The sequence below is a fragment of the Morone saxatilis genome, unplaced genomic scaffold (assembly GCF_004916995.1).
Source record: "Morone saxatilis isolate NCDOM2014 unplaced genomic scaffold, NCSU_SB_2.0 Contig0, whole genome shotgun sequence".
Classification (NCBI taxonomy): domain Eukaryota; kingdom Metazoa; phylum Chordata; class Actinopteri; family Moronidae; genus Morone; species Morone saxatilis.
The window spans coordinates 11232381-11251841 of NW_023339650.1; the positions used below are offsets into that span (position 1 = coordinate 11232381).

Sequence of the window (19461 nt, forward strand, 5' to 3'; positions counted from 1 at the left end):
ACCAGTAAAAAAACTCCTTGTGGTAGGTTTAAATATAAAAATATAATCAAGAGAGTATTTGTCAAATTAAAAGTACACATTACGTATAATGGCGCTTTCTTACAGCTAATTACAGTAAAAAAAAAACATGTTCTAGAGGTTCCCACAGTCAAGCAGTGGCTTAATGAGTTGAACAATATCTTGAGTAAGGTTCTTGTGACGGAATAAATTTGTACAGTTCAACAAGATTAAACTGTTACTGGTGATGAAAAGTACAAACATTAATCCTTCATCACCAACTAAGTTAGGTCATCAAGTTTTTTCCTCCACATGTTTTGTTTTTCCAGAGCTGGCTGTGGTTAGTTTGACAGTGCGTGTGTGTCTGTGTCAGCGTCCTTTATTGGTTTTCTTTTCCTGTGTGATACACTGTATGTTCTTGTAAACAAATCACCAGTCACTAATTTCATGATACCGTATATCCTTTTTGTAATTAAACACATATGAGACACAGAAAAGCCCCTTTTTGTTCTTTGCTCTTAAGAAAAGAAAGCACGGAAGAAATGTCGCCATTTGTCCAACTCTCTGACGAGATGCTGGTCTGAGGAGCTCGCTTGTGGATGCATAAATAACAGCAGTGTGTATGCCTACATCTTAGTCTGTTTTTATTGTTTGCTTTAGTTTGTTTGTATTTGTTTATATCCTTGATTGTGTGTACGTGTTTCCTTCTCAAACGTGCACTCAGCATCCTCACACACACAAACAATACATCTGCTTGCGGCCACAGCGATAGCGGCTCGAATATTTTGGATTGTGACACCCTGCACTCCTCTGTCATACCCCCCCTTTTCCCTCTCCTCTTCTGTTCATCCACCACATGTGGAGGGATAACCACAGCAGTGGTGAAAGAGGATTATGGCCTTTTTCTAAAGACACATTTCAGATGGCCCAACATGTGACACAGGGGTACCCACCGCCCTGCCAAGTGACGCCTGCTGTGTGTGGGCAAGTTTATTTCACAAGGTGTCACATAAACACCGACTCACACACACACACATTCATACTACACAAAAACCGAACCATAGAGACACACACACATCCACAGCATCTCCAGTTTGTCTCATGCTGCCTTTCATGTGGTGCCCTAAAAAGGAGCGTGCTGAGATTTCACTGGAATCACCTGCAGGTACTGAGACCCTGTTTTGTTCCACAGGGACACTTGAAAGGGAAATATCTTGAGAAAAAGACAGGAAGAGAAGAGAAAGAGAGACACAACACTGCAGGAAAAAAGAGGGAAAAGCATCAATGATTTCTGGGGACCTGATGTAAGCCACCAAAATACACTTTTAAAGCACTTCCTGTGTTTCTAGTTTCCAGTGAACAAAGACAGAAATAGAAATTGAATCTAAATACCTCATCCCAATAAAAAAATGTTTTTCTATGTGGTTGGTGATGCAAAATGCAGAAAAGAAACACTGATGAAATAGCTGCTTTGGAGGACTATATTTCAGTCCTTTAGCTGCTTAAAGTTAAAGCTGCTTGAGTTTCAGTTTCTCCAACTTGTGAAACTGTGAAATTATTAAAAGATCTTGGAGGTAAAGGTGATCTCAGTGAGTGGTCAGCTCAGTTTTAGAAATCCACAGCTGCTTTTCATAATGAACTTTTCACTGGACAGACTTAAATTCATGTAGGATAATAAAGTCAAAAGACTACTGCTAACAGCCTTCCAAGTTGTTTTTTTGAAAATAAGATGAAAGAATGATTATTCAATACTCAGCATTATAGGTTATATGAACAGAGGGGCATTTGGGTGGGAAAATTGACTTGATTGATTGTGTTTTGGATTTGTTGTGTTTTGGATTTAATCATTTAATATGAGATAGTTTAAAGTGCAGGGTTTGTGTGACAGTAAACCAGAACAGCTTTTTTTTTACTGTAGGTTAAATTATAGGTTTTAAAATCTCAGTCCTCTCAGTCACTACTCAGTGAATGACTGATACACAATAACATGCATCAGTTGAAACAGCCCAAAGTTCACTTCACAAATGATCAAAGTTGACAGTTCTGAAAAATTCGAATGAATCTTTAACGCAACATGTCTTCTTGTGTTTTTGTGTTTTGGGGTTTTTGGGATATTTCCACAATATCCCCAGACAACAGTTCCAGCTCAAACAGCAACTATCAAGATGATGGTGAAACTGTCTGTTATGTGAGTAACACATGAGGAGGGAGGCTGGCTTTAGGATCTGGCTTTACAAATCAGCGGCACACCTCAGCGATTCAGACCACATCCCCACACAGTCACTGTGGGCAGACTGTGTGTAAAGCTCAGCACATTTTAGTGTTTTTTTTTTAGCACACACCATACAGCTTGGTAATGGCAAGGTCTTGATTGATGGTCTTAAAATCCAAATGCATTTATGGTAGATCCTATTGTATTTTCATAGCTATAGCTCACCATTACACTGATTCAGAGTGCAGAATAAAAAAGTTGAATGTTGCATAATTCATGTCCTGTAAGTTTTTGTACCCCAGTGATCCATATTGTATGATATATGATTGTTGTGTGGTACACTGTATGTATTTCATATCAGAATGTAATTGCTACACATGGTGGAAAACAAGTAATAATAGACTAATACTCCATTACGCACTATGTGTAATCCAAATTTATGTATAGTTATATGAAAGTGGCAATTTTTTGCCCGTCCACAACTACAGGATTGGTCAGTTTACAATAAATGAATATGGTTATGTGTGTATACAGACAGCAACCCCAGTTTTAGGGTGTCTGTGAAAGCAGATTAACTGAGAGCTGGTCTGCTGCTCACCAGATTGGGTGAGAGTAGGGACTGGAAGTGGAAGAGCAGCCCAGCGCTGGCAATCTGCTCAAGCCAACGGCGACTGGCTTCCTGGGCCTCCTGAAGGTCCTGGGGGTCTGAGCTGTCCTGGTCCGGCTCCCTGCCTACATTGTGGAACTGGGAGTGGACACAAATATGCTAAGTAGTGAGCTGACGAAAATAATAAAACAATTTAAAAAAATTATAATAATTTACCTGGTTGAGGACGGCCAGTAGGTGCTCTGAGAAGGCACACACAGCTGCAACTAGAGACTGACAGAACACCATATCTCGACGCAACTGGATCTCTGAGTCTGGAGGGGTAACAAACAGGACATGAGGCTGAGAGGAAATCCATGTTAAAAAATAGGTAAAGTAAAAACAGTAAAAGAAAGTGCGAGTAATAGTCAGAAAGAGATGAAAGAAGTACAAAAGGAGTAAAGATTAAAATCTGGTAAGTTAAAAGGTTAAAAGAAAAGGAGTGACAGAAATGAGTGGCATGAGTTTGTTATGGTAATTAAACTTTTTAGGTCAGACTCCATGCTATGGCAATTTTTAAGCCTTCAATAAGACGACAAAAAGACTTGGCTGCTTTTTTTAAAGTCTGCTGGGTATTAAATATTGTATTAAAAAAAAAAACGAGAGCAAATGACAGGTGTGCCCGAGTGGAAAATAATTGGCTGCCATAATTTCCTGAGAAATAGGCCCCTTGAAAAAGTTCAGCAATCCACCAAGTTAAAAATGAGTTCATGAACCCCTCAGAAATGAATAATGTGTCATAAGGAATGACTGCAAACTCTGTGACACTATTAACCAATCCCACCACAACCTCAGAAAAAATCTACCCTTTTTCTACTTTTTCTTATTAATGTACAGTTCCTGGAGGTACGTAAAGGAACACAGCACCTTATCTTATCAGCATAGTTTCTTTTAAGGAGTTGGCACCTGAGTTTAGCAGTGCTGTTAGCCCAGTGCCAGTGCAAGGGTTGATAAGAACTTTCATCCATAGTATCTATTAGTGCTGTGGAAGTCTTTGGGTGTATGTCATAAACGTTTGCACTTTCTTTGCATTGGTTTTTCAAAAATAACCTGAACAGAAGATGAAAAACAAAATGGAAAATAAATACACAGGATAATGTCAAAATGAGGGTGGGTTCACTGTATGTTAATGTTAATTTCCCATTTTTCAAAAAAAAAAAAAAAATATGTCAAAGTCTGTGTCCTCATACAAACATGGCACTCTGACAGTAAGCTTTCTTCTTTTCTTTTCAACTTCATGTTTCATAAAATGTACTCATATGTGTGTTTAGTATATTGATTGTCTGTCCATTTTAGTTTAGTTCAAACTAAAAAATGTCAGACTTCTTAGTGCCTGTAAGAATAATATATAGTAGAGATTTTGTTCAAAAAATGTGTTGCAGATGTTTTACTTGCTATTTAACTGACTGTCCTTTCTTGTTTATAAAAGTCTCTGATTGCGTGTGAGTTTCTGAGTGAGTTGCTTCTTTCTTCACTGTTATTCAAATAGAGCTTACAGTCTGGTTCACCAGTGCAGGGTGCACTTTAAAGGGTATGGTTTTATTTATTTATTTTTTGTGCAAAATGCATTAAAATTTCAGTTGGTGCTAGTTTCTGTATTACTGCAGGGGGGGAGTAAGACAAACCTGTATATTGTAGTAAGACCAAGAGCAGCCGTGTCTTCACCTCTGAAAAAAGACAAACAAAAGCAATCCAATGAATAACCTTACATTAACTCCCAAAGAGCTTTTCTCCCCGACTGCAGAAGTATGACCTACAATATAAACTCAACCCCTTAAAGTCATAAATATGATGATGCTGTATAACTTGTCTGCTCCATCCCAGCTCCACAGCTGTTTATCTTTACATATACGAAAAGAAATCATAAAAACCAGCCACAGGCAAAGATAATAACATAAATCCGTATTTGTTTATAGTCATATCAGAGCTGCAGGAAGCTTGGCAGGACGCTGCACTGCATGAAAAAGCCATCATGGGGAGAGTTTAAAAAAAAGTGGTGTACACAGGCCAAGATGCACATTAATATTAACTCTGCTTATTTGTACTCTCTCAGTTCTGACCGCCAGTTCACCTTTCCCAGGAGTGTCATGTGACTGCTCTCCCGTGCTGTTTGTATTTCAGTGTGTTTGGGGTGTGTCTGTATGTTCATGTATGTTCAATCTTTGTGCCAACAAACACAGAGCCACACACTCCTGTTGCGAATAAATGAGGCTGAACTCCCTATGTAGATAAAAAAATCTCAGTGAGAAGCTCTTTGATTCTTTAACTTGCTAGTTTTCAGCTCCATGTCTGTAGCTCCACTTTATGAATCCCAGGAGGGTTTTAGATTTAAAGTTTAAAGAGAGCAGCACAGTTATCGGTTTGGGACTCCTTTTACCCACACCACTGTAACAGAGGCTATTATTGCATCTAACATCTAATGTGCATTACCTCCCAAGCATGGCATGCTTTTTCATGATGCACAAAAGCCCCAAACGATGTAAGAACATTAATATGTTTGTGTTATTTTATGTGTTTAGGTGTGTGTGTGTATGTGTGTGATTCAGGTACACACTGACCCTCTACATATTTAGAGATGGTTTGCGTGAGGGTCTGAACGCTGCTGGGGAGGTTCCAGGGATCCTGTTTGACGTGGAGACGCAACTTTTTGGTGCAGTTCACCTTGGGCTCCATCTCCTGCTGAAACTCTGACAGAAACACACACACAGACACAAACACACACACACAATTAGCACAGGCCTAGTGTAGGTACATGATTGTATGTGTATCGACAGTAAAGCAAATTTCGCATGAGGAGAAAGTGGATTTATAAGTCAAACTGCCTTTGACAGTGGGGGAAGAATCATAAACAGATTCCTTAATCATCTTCATGATTCTTTCTTTTCTCTCTCTTCTGCCTCATCTCCCTGACTCTCTGTTCAACTCTATTCACAGATGTTTATTGGCATCACAAACCCTCTGTTATGGCACCCGGTTAGCTCAGTGGGTAGAGCTGGTGACCCATGTACCGATGCTGAGTCCTTGCTGCAGCGGCCCAGGGTTCGAATCTGACCTGCGGCCCTTTACTGCCTGTCATCCCCACTCTCTGCTCCCCTTTCCTTTTTTTCTTTCAAAAATACTTCTGAAACCTCTGTTACTTTGCTAAAGCAGTTTCAGCTCAGCAAACTCCTAAAAGTACAATGCACTTAAATCATTTATGAGATTGATTATTTAATCAATAGAATATCTAAGCAAAATGGATAATCAAAAAAGATGCCAAAAAATTATTACACTCAAACCATCTCTATTCTATTCTATCTTTCACTTTTCATTCTCTATTTCTTTCACATCTCATCTCATACTCTTCATGTCGCTCTCTTAAGATTGGTCTCATTTCTTAGTCTCCATCTCCCTGAATGAAATGAAAAAATGAGACTGACCCAGAACCAAGCAATATTTCTCCTATTTTATTTGTGTATCCCACAGGCCACCAGTGTTAGACCGCCTACAATCTAATCTTCCTCGTCTTTGCAGTGGCAAAACATGAGTGTAAAGGTCTGTCGGATGTAACCCCTCTCAAAACTAGACACAAAGGCTTGTAATAAAGTTTACTCTGGAGTCGAAAGAAGATAGAGGGTTGGCTGTTTAACAGAGGCTTCAAGGGGGTTTGGAGTGTGTGTTTGTGTGAGTCTGAGGGCGATGGAGAGAGTGAGAGATCAGATGCAGGAATGCTCCACTTGTTAGATAATCCTATTTGCTCTGTTATCAACCACACACATTACTGGAGTGGAGATGGATCAGCTATGATCAAGGCCTTCACGTCCCTCCTGAGGGCATTTATGCATACAAACACACACAAACACACACACACACACACACAAGCAGACCTATTTTTGAGTTCAACCAAATCTGTGCTCACTTGACGACAGACTGAGATGAGAGGGGAGTCTGTGTGCCAAATGGGTCGGGGTGTTGGGAAGCTTCGCATATCAAAACATACAGAATAACTGGGTAATCTGCTCTTTAGCTTTTAGTGCTCATCACAATCCATTAAAGTCACTTTCAAGGACATAAAATAAGCAAACTTTATATCAGAGCTTATAAAGCCTTACTCAGTACAATACAGACATGGATGCAACACATACAGTTATAATTTTTCCAGAGTCTGGGAACCATGCTTGCACCACAAGGGAAGAAAGAAAGCGATTGTTGCTTTTGAGCTCATTTTTCTTCTATCTAATCTTCAAAATGGGTTGAGTCATCTGAACAGAGTTTCACAGATCATGAAAGGGCACCGTAAGCTAGTTTATATTTGTAGTGGGAAATGATAAGGATACATTTAGCCCCTTCCAGCAACATTTCCTACATTTTCCTGTGAGAGATAAAATGTAACAATAGACTAGTGTGGTTAAATACCAAGGCCAAGATGAGGTTAGGTGGCAAATAAACACATAGTTAAAATAAAACGATCAGATAGCATTCAAGCACAAGAGCTGCTGCAGGGTCACATTTTCCATTGACTAGTAAGTAGCACTACAATAACCATAAAGTGCAGATGAGTGTGCAACTAAGTGGTGCTGTTTCAACACTATAAGGTGCTTCAGAGTTAAGGGCAAGGGGATAGCTGAAGGGGAAAATAAGTGAAAAAATAGAAGGGAGGAATGAAGGGAGGAGAATATGGATGGGAATCAGTTTTTTTTTTTTAGGTGCTGGAATCCATCTACAATACTTCCCATGTCTCTACAATCATACCTGCACATACACACACACACACATACAAACATATTACACAACAGGAAATTGTAGCCCCTATGCGCAGGCAACTGCTGCAAAATTTCCAGCATGTGCTCTGAGTTGAGAGCTGTTTTTTCTCCGTATTGCTGCTGGTTGGCCTTGGGAGTTTTGTCCAATATTATTTTTCTTCTGTCAGGCCTGCTGTGCCGCCCAGCAAGGCCCAGGAAGCAGAGCTACAACACCAACGAAAATATTCCTCCATACTGCTACAGTAAAAAGTGAAATATTTTGCAAAGAAACTAAGACAGAGAGAATCTATATTTTTCCTGGTGTTTTACCTTGTAAACCTCTTCCGGGTGTGAAGCACTTGGTCTGCTCGAATGCCCGAGCCACTACTGCTCCTCTCAGCATGCTGGTGATTGAGTCCACCTGAAGAAAGCACAAGGGTCAAGTTGGTGCACTTACATGATACAGTTTCCCACTAAGCCAAGATCAAAAGTACGTGGAGGGAACCAAAAACTGCTGCCCAAACATAACTAACACCTGCTTCTCTAACTCTCTCTCTGTAACACACGCACACACTCTCACAATCCCACAGAGCCCCAATGAATACAATTTGCTATGCAGTGTGTAAACAAAGCTGGGAAAACTGCTCTACAATAAAACAAATGACAGGAAGCAGCCAAAAAGTGCAGAGACAGCAAAGCATAGTTTTTACTGCCTTTCCACTGCCGATGGAGACATCCTCATAAAGTTTCTAGTGGATGGTGTATACAAGTGTGTGTGTGTGTGTGTGTGTGTGTTAATGAGTGTATGTGTGTAATCAGATGTGGTCAACCCTTGCTTCAAAGGTTGTAGAGAGGTCATAGGTTAGCTTAAGGCTGTGACAGCTTTCCCTTCCTGAGCAAGAGTCTAAAAAACAAAAGTCAATTTCTGTTCTCCATACACGAATGTTGAAAACATTAAAGTGCACACAAAAAAAGGATTTGAATTTTGGGTTTGAAAATAGCTGAATAATTATAATGTTGCACATTTGTTTAACTGGGCTCATACACCTTGACTGCGGGTAAAAGACCAATCAAATCACAACCATTTGCAAAGTATCACACGGCACGATCAGAAAACACAATGACTGATCTTTCACCTTAACATGATAATAAAAAAAATAAATGTACTCCCTAGGAGGATCAATAACATTACAACAACAATAATAATGTGCGAGATAAACTGGTTTTAAGAAGTGTAAAGGAACGAGAAAAGCTTTTAAAAATCGAAGATAGTAAGAAAGTCTTTCCACCGATAAGTTACAACAATCACTTCTGTACAGATGTTTAACTGACCCACCTGGCTAAACAGATGTTCCAGAAAGCTGTGAAGTTTCTTCTGCTTATCATGGGATAGCCACACACTGGAGGGCATCTCATCTCCTGCAGAGGTGTGGTTACAACTTTAGTCCACTAAAATACTGTATAAAATATGCAAGTTTACTGCCTGGTGGGAAATCCAGACTCCAAACTTATACATTTCAAAAGTTCTTAGCCTTGAGGATAAAGAAAAAGAGCTAATATCTAACATCACATTTAGCTGCATTGTGTGTGTGACATCCTAAGAGACAGAGGGAAAGGATATTTGACAGGATACACAGCTGTGTAAGATGTTAATGACAAATCCAGCTGAGATGTGTAGCCAAACGCCGGTCACATCCAATTAGATTCAACTTCAGGCTTTTTTGTTTTTGCCTTCTAAAAAGGTATAATCATGCAGTTAAGATTGTAATCATGACCCATCACTTAAGGGACCATTCTGCAGCGTTGTAGTTGATTGGGGTTATGGATTACGACACTCAGATGGGAACATTGATTTCTTTCTTACTGTCACATGGTCACAGTGTACTTACTATGGCCATATAGATGCTATTCAGTGCATTAGGTAAGTAAGTTATATTATTTCAATCTGCAAAATGAGTTTACTTATGTGTGTCACGTCCGATGTGTTGCGTACCTGAGTCCATGTCATCGCTGTGAACGTAGGAGCTACAGTGGCTACTGCAGATACTGGTGAACGAGGCAATGGAGTTTCTGTTGCTATTACAGTCACTGAGGGGAACAGGGAGATACATGTTAAGGAAAAAATATAAATGATTAGCTTATTCATCTATTTTTTCAACCGTTATGTCATTCTGGCCATCAGTTACCACAGCATATTGTATATTATGTTATATTGTATGCAAGTATTGTATAGAAAATGTGCTTTATAAATGAAATCTCTGAGTGTCTACCTTATTCACCCACATTTCACTTTTTATGATATTACTTTGGTTTTACCTGTATGAGTCCCGGTTGCTGATTGTGTCGTGTCCGGAGTCTTCCTGCTCGTCCCCTGCCACGTTAAAACACACTTTCTTCCCGTTCCGCTCCCCCTTCTCCCCCTCACTCTCTGCTGATATGTAGCTCTCTGGGGTCCTCACCTCTGTTGCTGGAGGGTGGGTGATGGAGGATAAAAGGCTGGTGGAGCGAAGGACAAAAATGATAGAAAGAAAGAGAGGAGGAGTCACTTACAAACAAGCTATGACATTCAACCAAAACTAACACTTGACACAGCAGGACAAAAAAAAAACAGCTTCTTTGATCAGACTAACGCTACACAGGAAGCTCTTACATGTGTCCCGTGTAACTGAACTGTACATACAGTATGTGCAACATGTGCGTGGGCTCAAGTGTGGGCTCCAACAGCTGAGTGAGCGGGCCAAACAAAACCCCAACCTGTTTGCGCTTGGCTTCCGCACAACAGCTTCAGATGGTCAGGGATCCACATCATATTAATAGGTTCAAACATGTAGCTGGGTACAGCTGTGTCAACATGCTGCAGCTCCACTGCAAAGACCAGCTCCCCTCTTACTGTTACCACTGGCCTGTATTGTATCAGACGACTATCAGAAGAGCAGGAAGAGGCCGGCCAGGATATTTTCACAGTTGCAGCAACACATGTTGGCATTTAAAGCCATATTCCAATAAATGCTAGGCTTGGACTTTTTTGATCTCTCTCCCCACACGCACACCCTCTTACACGCTATGTCTGTTTACATTTCAGCCTTATTTTAATTTGTGTCCGCTTACATTTTCCATTGTGTCATAACATCGGCCTTGAGGACATTTTAAAGTGGAGGCAGTGGGGCTACGTGAAGTAAACAACCTGTCTCCCTCATGCTACCCAAATGCATCTCAGATTTTTATGCCTCTTTATGCTTTTAAACCCCCCCCCCCCCTTTCCTCTCTCTCCATTGACCCCCTTTCTTCCCATTCACAGGCTGACTAGGCCACAGAGATGCCCTCATTATGGTCCACTCCAGGAGCCACCACAATGCCCCTCCAAAGCAGAGTGGCATTCCATCACCATGGAGAAGCTCTCCAGGCTCTGTGATTGGCTATTGGTTAATAAAGAAGTAAGCGCAGTTTGGGGCCTTTGGGGCGCAAACTATCGGAGGGAGAGAGGGAGAATAACAATGACTGGATCAGAGATTGGGCTTCAACAGAAAAAGGGGAAAAAACTGATGAGAATAGGCCAAAGTACACCACTGCTTATCGCAAGCAATCAGAAAGATCTCTTAATCTCTCACAGGAAGCTCTTTAACCCACTTCGACACATTAAACCATTAGACATCAATTGCCTTCACTGCAGCCATGAGCGCATCTGCATCACAAAGCTCCACATCAGGCAGGCAATTTGCATGCTGTAATCTATACTGAGGTAATAAGTCAGAGGACCCCTATAGCTGTATAAACCACTGCCAGTCAGGATGCTATTAATGATGTGCACAGAATAAGGAAAATATGTGAGAATGGAGGAGGAGAGTGGGGAGGGTAGATATTCGATCGAGGAAGGGAGGAAGTCCTGATATACAGCACGCCATGGGGCACGTCCACCAGCAGCTGTGACCCCTCGTTTGTGGCCCTGAGAGAAAGGTTCACAGGTCGCTGTCTCAAAATGGATTCCTCTAGAATCAGCCAAGATATTATGTAATCATTATGTATCATTCTATGTTCAGTTGTTTTCTTTTCCTGAATTACTTAAGGACATTTCTAATCTCTGATGAATGTACCATAGGCTTCCTCTCTTGACTTTGGGTTGGGAACAAGGGGGGGTGCAGGAGGGGGTGTGGGGGTTGACATAAGAGGCAAAACAACCCTCATAAATATGGCCATTTCAGTTCATTATTTCATCATTATAAAGTGTTGCTGTCAAAGTAAGTCACACACAGGACAGAAAAAGAAAGAGCCGCAGAGAGTGAAGAATGTCTGTGTCTATTTGGGCAGATGGGTGTATAGAAAGCAAGACATAGAGGAAATGAAACAGGACAAATAGAGTCTGAGAGACTTTGACAAAACCTGCACAGCTAGGAGAGAAAAGGTAGGGTGTGTGAACAAAATAAGCAGTAGTGACCCTTAGCCAGTCAACAAACAGGTTAATATGCAAACTAATTTAATAAAGAACTCAGGAGGGTTGAACACACCCACCGAGGTCAGAGCAATGCACCCAGACAGCAACTACAACCCATATTAGTTCCACTTCTGGGAAACACTCATGCCCACCCACACAACTCACTCTTAACAATCTCCTGAAGTGTGCATGTGTGTGTACGTCTGCATGTTTAAACAGATAGCGGATGGTAAAGGTCATTATCCCCTCGCTGGCCGTGTCTCGGACCATTTGAATGTGCGTGGACACGACTACGCTAATTGGCACTGACAGGAGCATGGCAAAATTTGTCCAGACGCAGTCATTAAGAGCCCTGCTGTGGACTCGACTCATTATTACCACGGTTAGGTGACAGCTTCGCTCCATCTACTGACTTTTAATGTCATTCTCCGAATGCTGCTGTCTTCGCTGAGGAGACTTCTAATGACTAAATCAATCAAATGATAATCTAAAGATTCACAACACATACATCTATTGTAATCAGTCAGCTGCACACCAATAATTACTGCAAGGGAAATCTGGAAGAGTAAGGCTTATTCAGAAAGAGTTACTATGGTCATTTTAGAGGTTTGACACACAAACAAGTGTGTGTATGTGTGCTGGTGCATTTCTTTGTGCTGTGCATGCATATATCAGTGGCCCATTGTTGCTGAATGGCATTTCCAGAGGGCACCTGGCCTAATGACACACCCTCTACTTCATTGAGATTGTATTTCCTGTTTGGGGGTGGGGGATGTCGGGCTGGAGCAGTGTTTCCCCTTTCCTTTCCGTAGCCTCGTGGGCCTCCAAACAATGAACCCAGCGACCACACTGAACACAGAGCAGCCAGCCAGGAAACACTGATCTAACACACAAATACCATATCGAGTTTAAAATCCTGAGCATAAATGAAGCATGAGCATACCTTTGCAGACATATGGCAGAGAAAATCCACCAAAATGACTCCTGAAATCTGTTTTTCTTTTCCTTCTGTTTCTCAATCACACCACACACACACACACACACACACACACACAGGTGCTAGAGTAATGACCAAAATGTATGCCTGCCCAGTGCTAGATGCAGCACATTGACCAAGAAAGCTGCTGAATTTACAGCCTGTTATATGAGGCAATCTGGTTTCAAAGAACATTTCCAATCAAATCAAATCAAATAGAATCAGAGGGAGGGTATCTCTTTCCATCATAAACAAAAAGTCATCATAATTGTTTAAAAAAATATCAATTTCGCCCTTTGTTTTGCAATTTGTGGGCAAAATGTTAGAATAGATTAATCTCAAACTCAAGCCCATTTAAGGAAACACAATACTGTGTCTCACATGGGAATTTGCAAGGGGCTGTGTAAATGAGAAACAACTAAACATGTGTTACTTGTGTGGGTTTGTTACCAAACGTTTTTACCATTTAAATCTCTACATTCACATGACTGCCCAAGTATAGATGTATATACTGTGATATAAACATATAGCCACTCACTCGTGGATATGGGCACCGTGCGTCTCCATCTCCTTGACAACTGTGGTAAGTTTGTAGAGGAGTTTCTGGTAAGCATCCAGGGTGAGCAGGTCTTCCTCTCTGAGCAGGAAGCGAAGGCCATGGCCCTCTGTCCTGCCCAGGCTATGACCTGATGGTGCGGCCATAGTAGTGATAGTATGCTGGACATTAACCATGGGGTTCAGCTTACCTAAGGAAATACAAAAATGCCAGTTAAACATCTGAAATTTCACATCAGATTCAGATGAATATGCCTCATTATTCCACTGTACAGGTGTTTTACTCACCCTGCTCAGCACTACTGCGTCCTCCCTTCTCCAGCGTGTTCTTCCTGTTGTCCAGCTGCACACCAAAGGCACTACCCAGGGAGGTGGTGGTCTTCGGGTAGGACACCTCCATCACATTGATATGACAGTTTGTAGGGCAGAAGTCGCTGCTATGGAGCGGGGACACCTTGGCCTTGGCCTGCTTAAAGGTTGGCCATGCTCTGTTCTTCAGTACCCGAGCAAACTTTAAAGAGAGAGATAAAATATGTGATAATTTGTTTCAAAATATGAGCAGAGACCTTGAACTATAATAGCACTTACTGCAGAGAATTCCATTCTATGATACTACTGGCTGGTAGGTTTATAATCAATAGTAATCCAAAGTAGGGAATAAGTATTGAAATTAATGAAATTGTAGCTGGCAGGCCTCAAAAGTCTGTGTACCTGACTGGCACAAGAATAAAAGGCTCTATGTGAAACACACTAGAGAATATATGTCAACTAAACATGCGGTTTTGTTTTACATATATGACAGCGAGCGGCACTAGAACACAAATTACTGCACATTTTCTACATTTGTCCTTTTTTTTGTGGTAGACTCAAATCAAAGAACAGACAGATGCATAACATCATCATTGCTCACATATGTGAAGAACTCCAGACCCCAACATGACCATTCATCATTTATATTGATGTGAACTGAATTAAACGGATGTATAGCAGCTCATATCATCATGTGGTAAAATATATGATGAAAGTAGGTTTTGCTGTTCATGATTTGATTTGTAACTTCAACAAACCTCCAGAATGTGAGTTGTGAGATGTTTTGAATTTGTTGCAGAGGGACTGTGGTTTCATTTTTATAACAGTGACATCAAACACACTTACACTGACTAAATAAAATAGAAATTCCTTCAGATAATAGATGGATCCTGTGTACACTGTTAAACGAGTGCAAACATCCTCCTTTGGGAATTAATGCTATGGAAACTTCTATAGGACATCTAACTCCACCCAACCCCGCTGTGCAAGGAAACTTCTAACATGCTATGAGATAGCATCTCCATGTATAACAAAACACACAGGGAGCCTGAAGGACTGCTTGGATCCAATAGAGCTGATACAGAATATCACAAACACATTTTTATTTGCAACATTTGGTTGCACTTTGCCTGAACCCTCCATCACAGGGCCTGCATCCTGTCTCGGACGTTATACAGCAGATGCTATAAGCATTTGGATCAGTTTTTAGCAACTTGGGCTGTCAAGCAACACAAGCATAATATAATGTATAAGTTAACTAAAGAACATAAACCAAACATGTCTCCTCGGTTATCTCAGATAGCTGGAGAATGAAGCTGCTGCTAGGAGCGAGATGATACGCTCCAGATGGACCACGAGCTGACCTTCTCCCTTGAGCAAAGAGTCTCACCACATGTCTTGTCTGTCTCTGGAGGTTTGTGGACTCTTATTTCCAGGCCTCAGGCTAACATCCCTCCTTATATCACTCTTTGTTCTATCTTTTTATGTCAGTTCCTCCCTCTTTCATCCTTCTCTCTCTCTCACTTCTCACTCCTTCTCTCATTCTTCCACTTTCTCGCTCCCCCCTCCTTTCTCTCTAGGGGTCTGAGAAGGAATGCTCCAGTGCAGGAGGGGATCTTACACAACAAAAGTCCTGGCTGTGGCTGCACAGGGCTATTTATAAGTGACTGGTTATTAATCCAAGGCCCACTCTAATGTTGAGTCAGATCTTTTCCTTTTTCCCTCTCACGCACATTTGCACGCATTGGGAAGTTTGGCCTATAGACACATGCTTACAGATGTGAATGAAAAGTGATGAAAATACTTTGGCTCTGTCAACATCCAGCTGTAACCTAATTACAAACAAAGCGCCATATAATACTACACATTACACACATATTCACAAAGTCAGTGACAAGTTTGCAAGTCAATGACTGACTTCTTGGCTAAATATTTCTTCTTCACTCTCAGGTCAATAAGAACCGATTACATTTTAGCACAACAGCCTTCAAACGCTGACACTTGAGTTCAACTTGTTTGCAGTGTGTCATTGATTTGATGCACTCTGACATGTTGATGTCAGCGCAGTGAGAAAACAAGCATCCATCAAGGTCTTTTTAGTATATTTTCGGTATGTTTTTCTCACTTAGGTCCTTGTGTGCAGTGCAGGTTGCTATAAAAGTTATATCACAGTGCAACTACATTGAATTGGTTCAGCAGGATTTTCACTCTTTCTATTAGGACACAAACCACAGTGTGGAACCACTGTGAAAACTATGTAAAAGTAGTATTTCTACACTGGCTGCATCCTGTTTCTATTACTGTCAGTCTACAGAGAATTGCAGAACACCATTTTTATGGTTCGAAGCTGTGTAAAAATATACATATGTAGGTTATGGTGGAGAGACACTGATGACAGGCCTCTTTGTTTGTCATCAGAGCCGTGCAGGATAGTTACCTTTCTGTAGTTGGTGATACGCCGGTTGATGTGCTCCACCCTCTCACCACACATGGCACTGAAGCGTAACTGCAACTCCTCTGGGATCACATCACAGCTGAAACTCAACCTGCCACACATCTGCACCAGCATGTCATCATTACGCGCCAGCGCCTCCAGGATCTGGTCAGAGAAAGGGCAAACAAAGGCAGTGATGATTAACTGATAGGCAAATGCTTCTAAAATCGCTTCTGGAACAAAAAATAGGATGTAAATTAATGACGAAGCTCTTTCTCATCGGAAAACAAAATAAAATTGAGCTGGAGGGCTGATTTCTCCACAGAATTTCATGAGCAGTTAAACTCGGATATCAAAAATTTCCATGTGCTATTCATAAATCCTTGGAGATAAACCCAGATTGTGATGCATATGCTGCATGTATGTAGACTCTGACTTTCCAGATCAGAGATTAGATGTGAGAAGGAAGAGAGACGCAAATCTCTGAAATCTTAATGAGATGCCCAGTGGAGGAGAGAGAAAAGCAAGGGAGGAAATGTAATAGCAGACTGAAGCACAAGAAAACCCATGCGCCCCGACAGCGTTAGCAATAAAATAAAATTCAACATCACAGAGATCTCAGAGGACAGCATGGACTGCTGGGGCAGATGTTTATTATAATACTGAAATTACTATTACGAATGGGATATATATATTCTGAGGGGATATGGCAAGTTTTATTTGTGTGCTTGTCACTGGCTTTCACTTAAAGATGGGGCTTTTAAAGACTTTTGAACACAAGGGCTGTAAATCTAGATCAGTTTAAGACAACATAACTTGTGATCTCTGCTAATTTACCATGAACAAGAGAGATGTTGTTCATCATGAAATTTGGCAGCAAACTGCTATTTATTTCAAATACCAGCATGTGTGCATCTATGTCTGAGTGAATCTTCTCTCCTCTGTGTATCTTAAATCAATAATGATCATTCTGTGAACATCACCACTGGGATGCAAAAAGCATGCACTTAACACAGCTGGGAACTAACATGACTGAAATAAAGCTGTCAGTTTTAACTAGCGTCAAGACACTCAATCTATACAGCAGGAGAGATGTTGGCTCTATTCCTCTGTAGTAAGGTATTTGAATGCAAAACAATATAAAATTATTATATTGAGGTATTATTGAGCACCATTTTTACAAAAACTGCCATGTTGATTTTCTTTTTAATTGTCAGTTAGAATCTGATCTGACTGCAAATTAGCTGAGATTTCACATCCATCCAAACAGCAAACGTATATAAAGAAAATGATGATGATGATGACTTGTCATAATCAGTCAAGTTCATCTACTGCTATTCTGTAGTGTGGTGAGACAGAGGCATTTTTATTGTGGTGTTTATGTCTTTATTGTTCTCCCTCATTAGGCAAGGCTCAGCTGTGAGGTGATGAACACCAACAGCACTATTCATCACCTAAAAGGTAATAAAACTTTCTCTCTCTGTCTCTTTTTCTTTCTCTCTCTGCTATCCACAGACGGTGGGCAAAATGTCAGAGCCTAGACAACAACATGATTAAAAAATTCTGATAAAAATAATTGCCATTGGTTCAATAGGATATTCCAGGAAGGCTGGACAGGGCCGGATTAGGCTCTGTTCCTCCCACTTTCTGTGAATTGTGTATGTAACAAGCAAAAGCAACCTGTACTCTTCTGCTGGAATACAAATGGTTCATGTAATCAAACACAAATATAGAGATGAATATGCTCCATTTAAGCATAATATCAAATTAAGTAATAAAAGGTATTCAAACTAGATTTTGACACAGGGCCCAAGCATCACATTTAGGCAGAAGTGCAAATCTTCTGTGCTTTAATATTGAACAAAGGGAGTCTGGGGCCTAGTTGGTAATCTAGCATTGTGGCTGGACCAAACAAACCAAATGTATTGAATTACCAGCATAACTGTTTTAAAGAAGTAAATAGTCTGAATCCCATATAATTAAACCAACATCCAACCAGATGATCAACCAATCAGCCTAAAAACTATCCTTAATCCTGACATACAAAGGAATCCAGCACGTGAAAAGAAGATGTATTGTTATAAAGATAAAAGTGGCATTATATCATTATTTAGATATTATGTCATATTGTTTAGTCCTATATTCATCCCATTTAAATTTTAGGCTAACTGAACAGACAGAATACCTTAGCAGTGAGGCTGAAGAATCCCTTGGGTTCCACCATCTTCTCCAGCACGTGACATTTTATGCCAGCGGTGCTGTCATACTCATACATCACTCCGTACTCCAGGTGGACGTTGTCAACTGTCAGACTTACATGGTCCTTCTTCCCATCAATGATGGCTATAGTGTTGAACTTATCCATCACCTCTGAGATTGCAGAAATACAGAAGAACAAAAAGACAGTGGTGAAACGGATCTCTGGAAACTTGCACGCAAACATGGCAGCACACATGCACAAATCACCATAAATGTTCTGATCATGTTCTGTGAAAGAATCCCGATTTCCACCACAAAAAGTGCTTTCATCATCACAAGCTCTGCACTGTAGGAGGCCTCAGACCACCAAATCTGCAGTTAATTTCAGAGGAAGACCCTCTGCACATGGCTTCCCATCACCCCAAAATGATGAGCAATTCCAAGAGCCTTAAGTTAACCGGCCCTATGCTAAGGCAATGACTTAATATGACAATAAATCCTGCTCTGGCGCTGTTTGCTATGAAGGGAATAGCTTTCCTGTTTTACTTTCTCATTGGGATCCATAAATTGTAGAGGGAGAATTAACACTTGATGAGCCATAGGAGGCGGCTGTTCTCAGACTAACACACTCCAGATGAGCCTGTTTGGAGCTGCGTCTCACTTGTTAACTGGAGAGTATGGCGGGCTTGTGTTCCTGCGAACAAGCCTGCGTTACATCCACAGACACCTTGAGCGGAATTTATTTTCCCAGAGGAGTAATTCCTGTGTAGTTTCTTGTGAATGTGTGCATGTGCTTGTGTGTGTGGTCACCTTCTACTTTACACTCAAAGCCGTCTCCATTCTCCTCGGGGGTTGGTTTCTGGTTAGTTTTCTGGCTGTCCTCCTGGGCGCTCTCACTGTTGTTGTACACCCACTTAATAGTGTCTTGCTGCAAAGGATTACAATGAAAGAATTCATTTAGAAGTTTCACGAGAACGGTTGCA

General features: G+C 40.9%; 1 protein-coding gene across 1 annotated transcript in view; it reads right to left on the reverse strand.

Moving 5' to 3' along the window:
• Positions 1–19461, reverse strand: part of prex2 (phosphatidylinositol-3,4,5-trisphosphate-dependent Rac exchange factor 2) — an 87719-nt gene that overhangs the window by 22033 nt on the left and 46225 nt on the right. The window contains exons 21-33 of the mRNA XM_035652683.1: positions 19289–19406; positions 18465–18649; positions 16283–16444; positions 13825–14047; positions 13520–13727; positions 9893–10072; positions 9570–9664; positions 8913–8995; positions 7907–7997; positions 5414–5542; positions 4481–4522; positions 3033–3130; positions 2808–2954 (exon numbers count right to left, since the gene is read on the reverse strand). Coding sequence (XP_035508576.1) covers positions 2808–2954; positions 3033–3130; positions 4481–4522; positions 5414–5542; positions 7907–7997; positions 8913–8995; positions 9570–9664; positions 9893–10072; positions 13520–13727; positions 13825–14047; positions 16283–16444; positions 18465–18649; positions 19289–19406 — 1761 coding nt within the window. The remainder of the gene's footprint in view (positions 1–2807; positions 2955–3032; positions 3131–4480; positions 4523–5413; positions 5543–7906; positions 7998–8912; positions 8996–9569; positions 9665–9892; positions 10073–13519; positions 13728–13824; positions 14048–16282; positions 16445–18464; positions 18650–19288; positions 19407–19461) is intronic.